This window comes from Sorghum bicolor, chromosome 3 (genome assembly GCF_000003195.3).
Source record: "Sorghum bicolor cultivar BTx623 chromosome 3, Sorghum_bicolor_NCBIv3, whole genome shotgun sequence".
Classification (NCBI taxonomy): Eukaryota; Viridiplantae; Streptophyta; class Magnoliopsida; order Poales; family Poaceae; genus Sorghum; species Sorghum bicolor.
The window spans coordinates 54,752,724-54,767,778 of record NC_012872.2 but is presented as its reverse complement, the minus strand read 5'-3'; the positions used below and the strand labels follow the sequence as shown (position 1 = coordinate 54,767,778).

Here is a 15,055-nt window from a genome sequence, read left to right as displayed (position 1 = left end):
CGTCGACCTCACCAGAACATACCGGCTTCTCTGGTGCTCCGGATTCGACTCCGTTGAGGAACCAGGGTTGTCGTTGAGGAACCAGGGTTGTCGACGTCGCTGACATTTCTAGTGCTCCAACTGGGAAGGTAAGCAAACCCTAACCCTAACCCTAACCTGCTTCCCTAACCCTAGATCTGTACTAACTGGTTCTTCCTCCTCATCCGTACTAACTTGTTCTTCCTCTGTTCTTCCCCTATTCTTGCATAGTTGTGGAGGGACCAGGACGTCGTGCTGTGACAATGTCGGGCTACGAAGAGGACACGGTTGAGGTTGATGCCAACGAAGAGAGACGACTATGTGGGTTGGCCGGAGATGACGACGAAGACGATCTACGTGAGAACACTAAGGAGCTATCACTACTACACAACTGTTTAACTGTGACGGGCACTTTACGTTTACTGCAGTGGGCATTGGCGTCCGCCACGAATGAAAGGTCACGGTTAATTGTGGCCTCACCATGGCGGGCGCTTGTGCCCGCTGCGAAAAATGGATTTACCGCAGCGGGCAACATAAGGTGTCCGCTGTGGTTAATCCCATTAACCGCAGCGGGCACCTTATGTTGCCCGTCGCGGTTAACGATTTAAAAAAACAAAAAAACCTGGACAGGCCCGTCGAGCCCATCCAGGGGCCCTGGAGCCCATCCAGGCTGTTGCCGCCGCCAGGGAAACCCTAGCGCCGCTGGTCCAGGGTTGTCGCGGTCGTCGTCCATGGATCTACTCAAATCCACCTTCTCAAATTTGGCTCGTGGCGGCTCCTTCACCGGATCTGGAAAGAGAGAAGGAAGAACAGTGAGATGAGTGAAAAAAGATAGGAACACGGGAGGAAGAGGAGGAGGAGCGGCCTACCTCATGTCGACACAAAGGGGGATCCACGTCTTGGCGCCTTCTCCGTCGTGGATTCGAGCTCCATCCGCGCCGCCGTGCTCCGTCCGCGCCGCCCGAGGAGGTGGGCAGAGCGAGGAGTGGTAGTAGAGCAAGGCGAGGATGAGGAGGAGCATGAAGGAGACGCCGACGGGGGAGCCTCCCACACGGTGGACGGCGTCGGGGGACCTGTCGAAGACGGAGAGGAGGAGCAGACCCACGGGGCTCAGCAGCTCCGCCACGGCCTCCGTCAGTGCCTCACCGCCGTCGCCTAAGAACAGCGGGGCCGCCACCACCACCGCCAGCAGCAGGCTGTGAGGCACTAAATTGAATAATCACCGCTAGCAGGAGCAGCAGGTAGAGACCTTATATATTTGGGCTTCAAAATTTACTGTGATGGGCATGATAGGTTGCCCACTACGGTAAATCGATTTACCGAAGCGGGCATCTTAATATGTCCATCACGGAAAATATATATTTTCTATAGCGGACGTATTAAGATGTCCGCTGCGGTAAATTGATTTACCGTGGGTATATTTTTCACGGCGGACGTATTAAGATACCCGCTGCGGTAAATCGATTTACCACAGCGGGCAAAAGTGTCCGTCGCGGTTAATTAAAAGTGTCCGTTGCGGTAAATCGCACGATTTACAGCAGCGGGTAAAAAAAATGTCCGCCACGGAGTAAACAGTAGCAACGTCACGGAAGTTCATTTCTGTAGTAGTGTGTTCGGCTATCGCGCTGATGCTCCCATTGACATCAACGACGGCGATGGTCAAGAAGCCGAGGCAGGAAACAGGCTACCCAATCTTGTCAATCCTTTCATTGAATAGGACTCAATGGCATGCATCAACTAGAGCTTTTACGAAACATTAGAATGTTTTAAAGAGCATAGTGTCACCACCCGAGCAAGGTGTTTTAATGCCCTAGAACCTAAGTTTCTAGGCATATGGCGTTACCACCCAAATAAAACTTCTCGGTACCCAAGATGGAGCCTCTGCACTTGAGTAGAATATTCATAAACCCTCAACACTGGAAGGCACCAAACTTCATTGCTCAAGACCTCTTTACCTGAGAAGAAGCTTAATTGGTAGCCATAGTATCTAAAGTTATAGGGGAACTATGACACTCAAGGGCTGAGACATTCGACTGGCCTGTCATTAAGTTCTATGGGGTTGCTATCAGATATATGGGCCAGGAGTCAGTACCCGCATTGCCCATATATTCGACTATTGGGCCAGAAGCTATGATGAAGGAGCCCCAAGAGGGCTGGATAAAAAGATCAATGTAAAGATCAAGGCACATCCGAAGATAGGCATATCTAGGAGATAATAGAGGATTAATCTATTATGCATTCCATGTAACAAACTAGAAAACCCATCTGTTAGCCGATCACCCTCGTTGTAACCCTACCACCTCTGCCTATATAAAGGGGGGTAGGGACCTCATGATCAGGATCCATGTCATTCCCTTTCATCTACTACATAGCTATAGGAGCAACAACTCGTGTAACCGAGCATACAAATACAAGAAGAAGAAGAAGAAGCGTTGCCCTGATTAGACTAGGGTTTTACATGACACCGCAGTCTAAACCTATATAAATCTTATGTCTTGTGTGCTACCATCTGATTCCTCTTAGTAAATCTTATGTCTTGATCTTAATGAGGAAGGGAAAGCCATCGAGCAAAAGGTATATCGCTCCATGATCGGCTCTCTACTCTATTTGTGTGCATCTAGGCCTGATATTATGCTTAGTGTGTGCATGTGTGCTAGATTTCAAGCTAACCCAAAAGAGTGCCACTTAGTGGCTGTTAAGAGAATTTTGAGATATTTAGTACACACTCCTAACCTTGGCTTGTGGTATCCTAAGGGCTCCAAGTTTGATCTACTTGGGTATTCGGACTCCGATTACGCCGGTTGCAAAGTGGATCGAAAAAGCACTTCGGGGACATGTCAATTCCTTGGACGGTCCCTAGTGTCTTGGAGTTCTAAAAAGCAAAATTGTGTAGCCCTTTCCACCGCCGAGGCCGAGTATGTTGCAGCCGGTGCATGTTGTGCTCAACTACTTTGGATGAGGCAAACCCTTCGTGATTTCGGATGTCGTTTTACCAAAATCCCATTATTGTGTGACAATGAAAGTGCCATAAAGCTTGCAAACAATCCCGTAAGCCATTCAAGAACTAAGCACATTGACGTCCGACATCACTTCTTGAGAGACCACGAAGCCAAAGGAGATATCGAAATTCGCCATGTGAGCACCGAAAAGCAACTAGCCGATATCTTCACTAAGCCTCTTGACGAGACAAGGTTTTGTGCTTTGCGTAGTGAGCTAAATATACTTGATTCTCGTAACGTGGTTTGAAATTTAGCACACCTTTGATTGATCAACTAGTATCTAGGCAAAAGGTTTGCAAAAAGGTTCATAATATGGTTCAAAATGCTTTATCAAAAGAGAACTTGCATTTTATGGTCATTACTTGTTCTTGTTTATCTGTTGCTGACCATAACTTGTTAAGTGTGTTGTATCCCTCCTTCGTCCTTTCTCACTTTTTGGTGCTTGTTGCCAAAGGGGGAGAATGAGAGGGGGGTACAATTTTTTTTCCTGGCCTTAATTGATTGTGTGCATACTTGTCATACGCATCACATATATTCTTGTGACACTATGTGCAGCACCCCACAGAAGCATGGATGTAGGGGGAGCCCCATCACTTAACTTTATATGTGAAACGTGAATTTTGGCCTCTTATGCCATTTTGAGAATTCAATTCTCCATTCACATATTTAGGGGGAGTCTCTACACCCATGACTTCAAAATCTCAGTTATACTTTGAATATTTTTGTAAGCTCTAGTTGTGTTGTCATCAATCACCAAAAAGGGGGAGATTGTAAGTGCAATCAAGCCCTAGTGGGTTTTGGTGTTAATGACCACACAATTAGAGGACTAATGAGATTTGTTGAGATGACAAGCAGGTAAAATAAGAATGAGGATAACACATGAGATGTGAGATGGAAAAAGCCCAATTTACCAAAATGTGTTGGTCCTTTGATGGAGTTGAACGAAAACATTCGGTGAATCATAGCACCCCAAGTTTTCATTAGATGAATGGCGTTTCGACTCAAGTGGCTACAAAGTTTTTATCTTTTGTTGAGTTTTAGGAAACGCCGCACTATCAAGAGGGATGCAAATTAAGTTGGTAAGATGAGGATAGGGGTGCTCAAGTCAATTTACTTAATGCGCTTGAGAGACACACTTGCACTCACAGGCACTCAGGAAATTTCTTCTCTGCCAGGGTGACCCGGTAGTACCAACCCTCAGGGCCGGTGGTACCGGCAGTGCCAGCCCTTCTCCTGAGTTTTGCGAGAAAATGAACTACCGGTAGTACCGGGCTCGGGCCGGTGGTACCGGCCAGCACCAGTAGTACCGGTGTGAAACGCCGGTAGTACCGGCAGGCCAAATCTGCGCTGACTTTGGTTGCGGAGATTTGAACTGCCGGTGGTACCGGCCTTCCACCGGTGGTACCGGCAATGGTCGGTAGTACCGACAAAAGCCCGGTGGTACCGGTAGGCTTATTTCTCACAAATCATAGAGACTTATTACCGTTAGATCTGAGGTAGCCGGTGGTACCGGTGGTTGCCCCGGTAGGACCGGCAGTTGTTCAGGACCTTTGTATAAATAGCTCTTCCCTCATTTCTGACCGTTGGCTCTTCCATTCCTTCGAATCCACATCTGAGAAAATAGTCTCCAAGCTTTGACTCACCCACTCTCTCTCCCTCTTTGCTCCTAGGCTTCAATCCTTGAGAGATTCGAGCTAGAGAAGTGAGATTAGAGAGTTGGGAGCTTCGATTCGTGACTTGAGCACTTGGTTTCTTCGTCTTGCCGGTTGGTTTGCATTTGTTACTCTTGGGTTCTTGGAACCCTAGCCGGCTAGGCGTTCTTCGTAGTTGCCTGTGTTGTTTCACTTGTGAGGGCACCCCGAAGTGTTTGTATTACCCTTTGATTCTTAGTGGAAATCTCTAGCTAACCTTCGTGGTTACTTGAGGGAGGAGACCTAAGTGGTCGGACCTTTGTGGTCACCTCAACAACGAGGACGTAGGAACTCCTTAGTGGGGATTGCCGAACCTCGGGATAAATATCTTGTCTTGCTGTGGAGGTAGCTTCGACTATCCTTGTTCTTGTGTTCTTCGTGTTCTTCCTCTCTACCCCTTTTCATAGGAGAACAAGGGCCGATCTACGTTTTGGAGAAGAACCGAGTCAAGGGAACTTCAACATCATCCTCAACTACATATAGGAGAGTGGGTTAACTTCCAGATCTGAAATGAAAACTCATTATACTCTGATTTCGTAGCTCTCTTAGGAGGCCGGTAGTACCAGCAGTTTGCGTCGGTAGTACCGACTGTCTTACACCAGTAGTACCGGCCCAAACTGTCGGTGGTACCGACAGGCATTTAACTTCTGCAACTTGAGTTTTTGAGTTTCAGGTTTTTGGATAAGCCTATTCACCCCCCCCCTCTAGGCTACCAAGGATCCTTACAAGTGGTACCGGAGCCGGTTACCTCGTGTGCGCTTCACCGCGTGAGGTATGGAGCCCGGAGGAGGATCGGGCGGTGCAAAGTCTACGGAAGTCCGTCTGGAGGAAATGGGCTTGCATGACACTGGCACTGATAGCAGCCAACTCAGTGTGTCGACAGCAAGTAATACCACACTTCCTCATCTCGAGCCTACCGATGGTGAAAGGGCTCTCAATGAAGAAGAGAAGAGAAAGAGGAAAGAAGCAAGAAAGCTCAAAAGAGAAGCAAGAGAAAAGAAGAAAGAGCGACAACAATTAGATGAGAAGAAGGCAAGAAAAGAAGCTAGAAGGCTCAAAAGAGAAGAAAGAAGAAAGAGAAGGGAAGCTAGGAAGAAGAAAGAAGAAGCCAAAGCTCTCAATACATCTTCTAGTGAGCTTTCTAGCAGCTCCGAAGATGGTGATGATGATGAGTCTTATCAAGTGCATAGCAAGAAGGACAAGAAAGGAAAGGGCAAGAAGAACGACAACGACAAATATGCCGCCGTATCCTTTAACTATTCTTCTATGTCTATGACTAACCATGATCGCAAGTCTTTTATTAATGTGCCCGCAGGGAAGTTACCTCATTTTGATGGGACAAACTTTGCCAAGTGGAAGCACTTGATGAGAGCTTATCTTATAGGTCTCCACCCCGGCATTTGGGAGGTTGTTTGCAATGGGTTTGAGTCACCAGTTGATCCCAAGAACCCAACATTAGAAGAGATGAGAATCATTCACCTCAATGGTCAAGCCACAAGTGTGTTGCTTAGTGCTTTGGATGGTGATGGGTACAATAGAGTGATTGGTGTTGACATTGCCAAGCAAATATGGGATACTTTGCACCTTGCACATGAAGGAGTTGACAAAGTAAGGAAGGCAAGAATTGATTTGATGATGGCCAAGCTCAACCGGTTTGTTATCTTGGACGGAGAAGGGCCACAAGAGATGTTTGATAGGTTGATGTCCTTGGTGGGCAAGATTAGAGGCTATGGTTGTGATGAGTTAGATGATCATAAAGTTGTCAAGATTATGTTGGAAGCTTATTCACCAAGAAATGAGACCGTAGTCACTCTAATTAGAGACAAGAAGAAGTTTGAGTACTTCACACCAAATGATGTACTTGGGAGGATTTTGACATTTGATATGCAAAGAGAAGAAGCCAATGAAAGAAAGAAGCTTGGTGAGCTGCAAGCAAAGTTAGAAGGCATCAAGATCAATGATGATGTAGCTCTCAAAGCCAACAAGTCAACCAATCGATCCTCTACAAGCAAGTCTAAGTCCAACAAGCAAGCATCAACTAGCAAGACCAAAGCACCAAAGCAAGTCAAAGAAGTAGAGACAACATCATCATCAAGTGAAGATAAAAGTGATAGTGAACAATATGAGAAAGTGCAAGATATTGCTCTCTTTTTGAGAAGATATCAAAAGGGACTCAAAAAGCAAGGCTACAAGGTAGTGAAGAGGAAGTTCCCAAACAAGAAGAAGAGGCTATGCTACAATTGTGGAAGCACTGAACATCTCATTGCTCATTGTCCTCATGAAATCGAAGACAACAATTACAAGAGAGACAAGAAAGAGAGCAAGACCGACTACAAAAAGAGCAAAAGACACATGGGAGAAGCTCACATTGGACATGAATGGGACTCAACAAAAGATAGCTCAAGTGAGGAGGATGAAAAGATTGCAACCGTGGCTATTCACAAGCCATCCTTCACACCAAGGCTCTTCAACAACATGTTTGATGATGACTACTACTCCCCTCACATTTGTCTTATGGCAAAGGGTGAGAAGGTAAAATCCAAATCCAATCCTTCTCCCCCTAGTGACACATCTAGTAGTGATATAAGTGATTACTCTAGTGATGATGTGTCTAGTGATGAAGAAATTGATAACATAACTAAAAATTTAGATAGCAAGACCAAACTGTTCATCACTAAGCTAATGGAGGATTTAGAGAGTGTTCAAGCTGAGTTAGAATCTAGTGAAGAGACTCTTATCAAATAAGAGAACCTTTACATTGCTAGCAAGGAAGCTCTTGCATTAGAGAGAAGTGAGGTGGAATCCTTGCGCAAGGCTTTGGCCAAAGAGCAAGAGGCCCATGCTATCACAAAGAAAGCAAATATTGCCCTCAAGCAAAAGTATTGTGACTTAGATGGAAAGTACAAGCAACTTGAGGAACAATATAGCATTCTTTGGGATAGCAACTCACATCCCTCTAAGGCAAAGGATGCCTCTACTCCCTCCACTAGTCAAGGTTGTGGAAAATGTTATAATCTTGATTTGAATGCTCATTCTACTAACCTTGTAAACTTAGAAACTATGCGAAAGGAGATTGTAAGGCTCAATGAGATCATTAGTAAGAATTGCTTGGGTGGTAAGGCTCAAGTGAGTGATAAAAGGGAAAATGATCCAAAAGGGCCTCAATTCAAGCAAGGGAGACATCCCTCAATCAAGCATGGGCTTGGACACATAATAGGAGCCAAGACAAATGGAAGAAAGATAATCAATGGCTATGAGTGTGTCAGGTTTGAAAGGAAGGGCAAAATTGGTGTAGAGCGGCCTGCACAGATTGTGACTGTACAACGTCCCCGAGCGGTAGTGCCACACAGTGGCAACACCTTGATGAAGGGCGGTAATGTCACACCCCGCAAAAATGGGAAGGCTACCAATTTTGTTCCTAATCAAACTAAGCCCAAAAAGAAAGTGACATACAAGGAAAAGAAGATTTCCCAGAAGCCAAAGGAATTAATATGGGGAACTCCAAACAAGTATGCTTATCAACCAAAGGTCCATGCACCTCGACAAAGCTTGTCATCATGCTTTGTGTTGAATAGTAACAACCGTGGTGAAGTTGTTGCTAAGTATGTTGGCAAGGAGACCAATGTCTACAAGAATACTTCCATTTGGGTTCCTAAGATACTTGTGACTAACATGCAAGGCCCCAAGTCTATTTGGGGACCTAAATCTAGCAACTAAACTTGTTTTGCAGGCATACTCCTCCGGTGGATCAAGTTGGGTGCTTGATAGTGGATGTACAAATCATATGACCGGAGAAAGGAGTATGTTCCAATCATATACCCCAAAGGTGGACTCAAATGAGAATATTGTCTTTGGAGACAATTCTAAGGGGGATGTGCATGGTCTCGGTAAAGTTGCCATAACCCTTGAGCATTCAATTACAAATGTTTTGCATGTTGATTCGTTGAGCTACAATTTGTTATCCGTTTCTCAATTGTGTGAGATGGGTTACAATTGTCTCTTTACGGATAAGGGTGTGGAAGTCTTTAGAAGGGAGGATTCCTCTATTGTCTTTACAGGTCATTTAAAGAATAAGCTTTACCTAGTTGATTTCAACAAAAGTAAAGCTAATCTTGAGACCTGTTTAGTGGCAAAATCTAGCATGGGTTGGCTTTGGCATCGCCGACTAGCCCATGTTGGGATGAGGAACTTGGCCAAACTTCAAAAGGATGAACACATTCTTGGACTAACAAATGTTCACTTTGAGAAAGATAGGATATGTAGAGCTTGTCAAGCCGGAAAGCAAGTTGGCGTACCTCACCCACCAAAGAGCATCATGACCACCACACAACCATTGGAGCTCATCCACATAGATCTCTTTGGACCGGTCGCCTATCTAAGTATCGGGGGTAACAAATATGGTCTTGTTATTGTTGATGACTATTCCCGTTTCACTTGGGTATTTTTCTTGTTTGATAAGTGTCAAGTTAGGGACAAAGTGAAGACATTTGTTAGAAGAGCTCAAAAGGAGTTTGGTCTCCCCATCAAGAAGATGAGAAGTGATAATGGGACCGAATTCAAGAACACTCAAGTTGAGGAGTTCCTTGATGAAGAGGGCATCAAGCATGAGTTCTCAAGTCCATACACCCCTCAACAAAATGGTGTAGTAGAGAGGAAGAACCGAACACTCATTGATATGGCAAGGACAATGCTAGATGAGTACAAGACTTCAGATTTGTTTTGGTGTGACGCTGTCAACACCGCTTGCCATGCCATCAATCGCCTCTACCTACACAAGAAATTGAAGAAAACTTCATATGAGCTTCTAACCGGTAACAAACCAAAGGTGTCTTACTTTAGAGTGTTTGGGTGTAAGTGTTTCATACTTAACAAGAAACCCAAAACATCTAAGTTTGCACCTAAAGTTGATGAAGGTTTTCTTCTTGGTTATGGATCAAATGAGCATGCCTATCGTGTTTTCAACAAAACCTCTGGGAGAGTTGAAATAGCGGTAGATGTGACATTTGATGAATCCTCTCAAGTAGAGCAAGTTGATTCAAGTGTTGTAGGAAAGGAGGATCCACCTTGTGATGCAATCAAACAATTGGCTATTGGCGATATTAGGCCACAAGAAGATGAAGTCACTGATGTGGTGGTTTCCCAAGCTGCTGGTGAACAAGTTTCCGCTGATGTACCTGATATTGAGGGGGAGCAAACCCCTGCTGCAGCACAACAGAGCAGTTGTGCCACACCTAAGAGTGGTAATGCCGCACCCCCTTCAACAACAGCAGCAAGTCCAACTCAAATTCGAGGACAAAACCTACAACCCATATTTGAAGAAGAAGAAGAAGCTGAAGATCTAGAAAGTGATCAAGAGGCCATCGAGCATCCAAGACTCAAGCAAATCATTCAACGAGATCACCCCGTCGACAACATCCTTGGGAGTCTTCGAAAGGGGGTATTGACACGTTCTCATTTAGCAAATTTTTGTCAATATTACTCTTTTGTTTCTCCTGTGGAACCAGTCAAGGTTGAAAAGGCTCTTGAAGATGATGACTGGGTGATGGCCATGCAAGAAGAGTTGAATAACTTTGAAAGAAATCAAGTTTGGACATTGGTGGAAAGACCCAAGACGAACGTGATTGGCACCAAGTGGGTCTTCCGCAACAAGCAGGATGAAAATGGTGTGGTGACTAGGAACAAAGCAAGATTGGTTGCTCAAGGCTACACTCAAGTAGAGGGCTTGGACTTTGAAGAAACATATGCACCAGTGGCAAGGCTTGAGGCAATCCGAATGCTTTTAGCCTTTGCTGCCCATCATGACTTCAAGCTATATCAAATGGATGTCAAAAGTGCATTTCTCAATGGCCCTATCCAAGAGCTTGTCTATGTTGAGCAACCACCGGGTTTTGAAGATCCCAAGTTCCCCAACCACGTCTACAAACTCCAAAAGGCGCTCTATGGGCTTAAGCAAGCACCAAGAGCATGGTATGAATGCCTTAAGGAGTTCTTGCTCAAACAAGGCTTTGAAATAGGCAAAGCTGATCCTACCCTTTTCACTCGCAAAGTCAATAAAGATATATTTGTGTGCCAAATATATGTCGATGACATAATATTTGGTAGTACTAACCAAGAATTTTGTGAGGAATTTAGTAGGATCATGACCAAGAGATTTGAGATGTCTATGGTGGGTGAATTGAAGTTCTTTCTTGGTTTTCAAATCAAGCAATTAAAGGATGGAACTTTCATTAGCCAAACTAAGTACACCCATGATATGTTAAAGAAGTTTGACATGGCGAATGCAAAGCCCATAAAAACTCCCATGCCAACCAATGGACATCTTGATCTTAATGAGGAAGGGAAAGCCATCGAGCAAAAGGTATATCGCTCCATGATCGGCTCTCTACTCTATTTGTGTGCATCTAGGCCTGATATTATGCTTAGTGTGTGCATGTGTGCTAGATTTCAAGCTAACCCAAAAGAGTGCCACTTAGTGGCTGTTAAGAGAATTTTGAGATATTTAGTACACACTCCTAACCTTGGCTTGTGGTATCCTAAGGGCTCCAAGTTTGATCTACTTGGGTATTCGGACTCCGATTACGCCGGTTGCAAAGTGGATCGAAAAAGCACTTCGGGGACATGTCAATTCCTTGGACGGTCCCTAGTGTCTTGGAGTTCTAAAAAGCAAAATTGTGTAGCCCTTTCCACCGCCGAGGCCGAGTATGTTGCAGCCGGTGCATGTTGTGCTCAACTACTTTGGATGAGGCAAACCCTTCGTGATTTCGGATGTCGTTTTACCAAAATCCCATTATTGTGTGACAATGAAAGTGCCATAAAGCTTGCAAACAATCCCGTAAGCCATTCAAGAACTAAGCACATTGACGTCCGACATCACTTCTTGAGAGACCACGAAGCCAAAGGAGATATCGAAATTCGCCATGTGAGCACCGAAAAGCAACTAGCCGATATCTTCACTAAGCCTCTTGACGAGACAAGGTTTTGTGCTTTGCGTAGTGAGCTAAATATACTTGATTCTCGTAACGTGGTTTGAAATTTAGCACACCTTTGATTGATCAACTAGTATCTAGGCAAAAGGTTTGCAAAAAGGTTCATAATATGGTTCAAAATGCTTTATCAAAAGAGAACTTGCATTTTATGGTCATTACTTGTTCTTGTTTATCTGTTGCTGACCATAACTTGTTAAGTGTGTTGTATCCCTCCTTCGTCCTTTCTCACTTTTTGGTGCTTGTTGCCAAAGGGGGAGAATGAGAGGGGGGTACAATTTTTTTTCCTGGCCTTAATTGATTGTGTGCATACTTGTCATACGCATCACATATATTCTTGTGACACTATGTGCAGCACCCCACAGAAGCATGGATGTAGGGGGAGCCCCATCACTTAACTTTATATGTGAAACGTGAATTTTGGCCTCTTATGCCATTTTGAGAATTCAATTCTCCATTCACATATTTAGGGGGAGTCTCTACACCCATGACTTCAAAATCTCAGTTATACTTTGAATATTTTTGTAAGCTCTAGTTGTGTTGTCATCAATCACCAAAAAGGGGGAGATTGTAAGTGCAATCAAGCCCTAGTGGGTTTTGGTGTTAATGACCACACAATTAGAGGACTAATGAGATTTGTTGAGATGACAAGCAGGTAAAATAAGAATGAGGATAACACATGAGATGTGAGATGGAAAAAGCCCAATTTACCAAAATGTGTTGGTCCTTTGATGGAGTTGAACGAAAACATTCGGTGAATCATAGCACCCCAAGTTTTCATTAGATGAATGGCGTTTCGACTCAAGTGGCTACAAAGTTTTTATCTTTTGTTGAGTTTTAGGAAACGCCGCACTATCAAGAGGGATGCAAATTAAGTTGGTAAGATGAGGATAGGGGTGCTCAAGTCAATTTACTTAATGCGCTTGAGAGACACACTTGCACTCACAGGCACTCAGGAAATTTCTTCTCTGCCAGGGTGACCCGGTAGTACCAACCCTCAGGGCCGGTGGTACCGGCAGTGCCAGCCCTTCTCCTGAGTTTTGCGAGAAAATGAACTACCGGTAGTACCGGGCTCGGGCCGGTGGTACCGGCCAGCACCAGTAGTACCGGTGTGAAACGCCGGTAGTACCGGCAGGCCAAATCTGCGCTGACTTTGGTTGCGGAGATTTGAACTGCCGGTGGTACCGGCCTTCCACCGGTGGTACCGGCAATGGTCGGTAGTACCGACAAAAGCCCGGTGGTACCGGTAGGCTTATTTCTCGCAAATCATAGAGACTTCTTACCGTTAGATCTGAGGTAGCCGGTGGTACCGGTGGTTGCCCCGGTAGTACCGGCAGTTGTTCAGGACCTTTGTATAAATAGCTCTTCCCTCATTTCTGACCGTTGGCTCTTCCATTCCTTCGAATCCACATCTGAGAAAATAGTCTCCAAGCTTTGACTCACCCACTCTCTCTCCCTCTTTGCTCCTAGGCTTCAATCCTTGAGAGATTCGAGCTAGAGAAGTGAGATTAGAGAGTTGGGAGCTTCGATTCGTGACTTGAGCACTTGGTTTCTTCGTCTTGCCGGTTGGTTTGCATTTGTTACTCTTGGGTTCTTGGAACCCTAGCCGGCTAGGCGTTCTTCGTGGTTGCCCGTGTTGTTTCACTTGTGAGGGCACCCCGAAGTGTTTGTATTACCCTTTGATTCTTAGTGGAAATCTCTAGCTAACCTTCGTGGTTACTTGAGGGAGGAGACCTAAGTGGTCGGACCTTTGTGGTCACCTCAACAACGAGGACGTAGGAACTCCTTAGTGGGGATTGCCGAACCTCGGGATAAATATCTTGTCTTGCTGTGGAGGTAGCTTCGACTATCCTTGTTCTTGTGTTCTTCGTGTTCTTCCTCTCTACCCCTTTTCATAGGAGAACAAGGGCCGATCTACGTTTTGGAGAAGAACCGAGTCAAGGGAACTTCAACATCATCCTCAACTACATCTAGGAGAGTGGGGTAACTTCCAGATCTGAAATCAAAACTCATTATACTCTGATTTCGTAGCTCTCTTAGGAGGCCGGTAGTACCAGCAGTTTGCGTCGGTAGTACCGGCTGTCTTACACCAGTAGTACCGGCCCAAACTGTCGGTGGTACCGACAAGCATTTAACTTCTGCAACTTGAGTTTTTGAGTTTCAGGTTTTTGGATAAGCCTATTCACCCCCCCTCTAGGCTACCAAGGATCCTTACAATATTACATGGTAACTCCATTAACTTTATGTCACGACATCTATCTTGTTTGATAACAACTCTATGTTAACTTTCTACACACTCAAAGCTCTCGGATAACCCTACTTACAACTTTTACCATAAACAAATACTTATATTTTACATGAGTACCATAACCCAATGTATGACAACCAAACATTTAGAATGTGACTAGTATTTCTATGTGCTAGCCCAATATATTGAGATAATATGATTCATGGATACCATACAGTGATGGATACAATAAATATCCACCATGTAAGCTTTGAAAAGTATGGTGGCAAGCATGCATGCTATGAAAACCAATTGTTGTAACCAATCTATAACTCTTGTAAAGCAAAACCCTATTATCTATTTGTCTTGACATGTAAGGTGTCCACCTCAGTAGTCCACTATTATTTGCCACTAGCAATATCTCTTGACATTCAAGGTATCCACCTCAGCGGTCCACTATCATTTGTAATTAAAGTTCACTAGCACAATAGTTATGATATTCACATTAGCGAGACATAACATCCACTATGGATACAATTTCCACAATTATGCTAATAAATCTATACATATATTATATCATGTTACTACATTACCAACACTATATATATAGATTCCTCCTTCATACCTGTGGCAATGCGTGGAGAATCCTCCTAGTAGTATAGATTTGAAATGGCTATTACATCATCCCCATGTGTCCTAGAGCTCTTGAAAACAAACGACAATGTCTTCTAATTATTTACAATCTAGTATTTGAGGAGCTTTTGCTAACGAAATGATGTGTGAAGTGGTATCAGCATGGTGGGTACAATAGTGGTCCCAATACCCAGACCCAGACACATCACACTTGTTCACACTCATCACTTTGGAACTGCCATTTGTTCTTGCTCATGTAGGTTGTAGTGGCGTGTTTGTTCTCACTATCATCATGCTTTATAAGTGCTCTACATATTTCTCACGACACGCATAATATTTGATAACGGGTCTTTGTTAACTTTCTATTGTGGCATCCAGCCTGTTTGATAACTGATCCTTACCCACTTTCCCTTAAGTCTACCATTTGAAATTTGTGTAGCATCATTGCCCACATTACTTCTCTCACACTCGAAATCTCCTAGAATTACCCTTACAACTTTTACC

The 15,055-nt window shown here is 44.4% G+C and overlaps 1 protein-coding gene across 1 annotated transcript; it reads right to left on the bottom strand.

Moving 5' to 3' along the window:
- On the bottom strand, positions 884-2,123 carry LOC110433724. The gene is made up of 2 exons (XM_021456245.1): positions 2,111-2,123; positions 884-1,224 (listed from the first exon to the last, which is right to left on the bottom strand). Exons 1-2 carry the CDS (start codon positions 2,121-2,123, stop codon positions 884-886), a joined length of 354 nt encoding a protein of 117 aa, XP_021311920.1.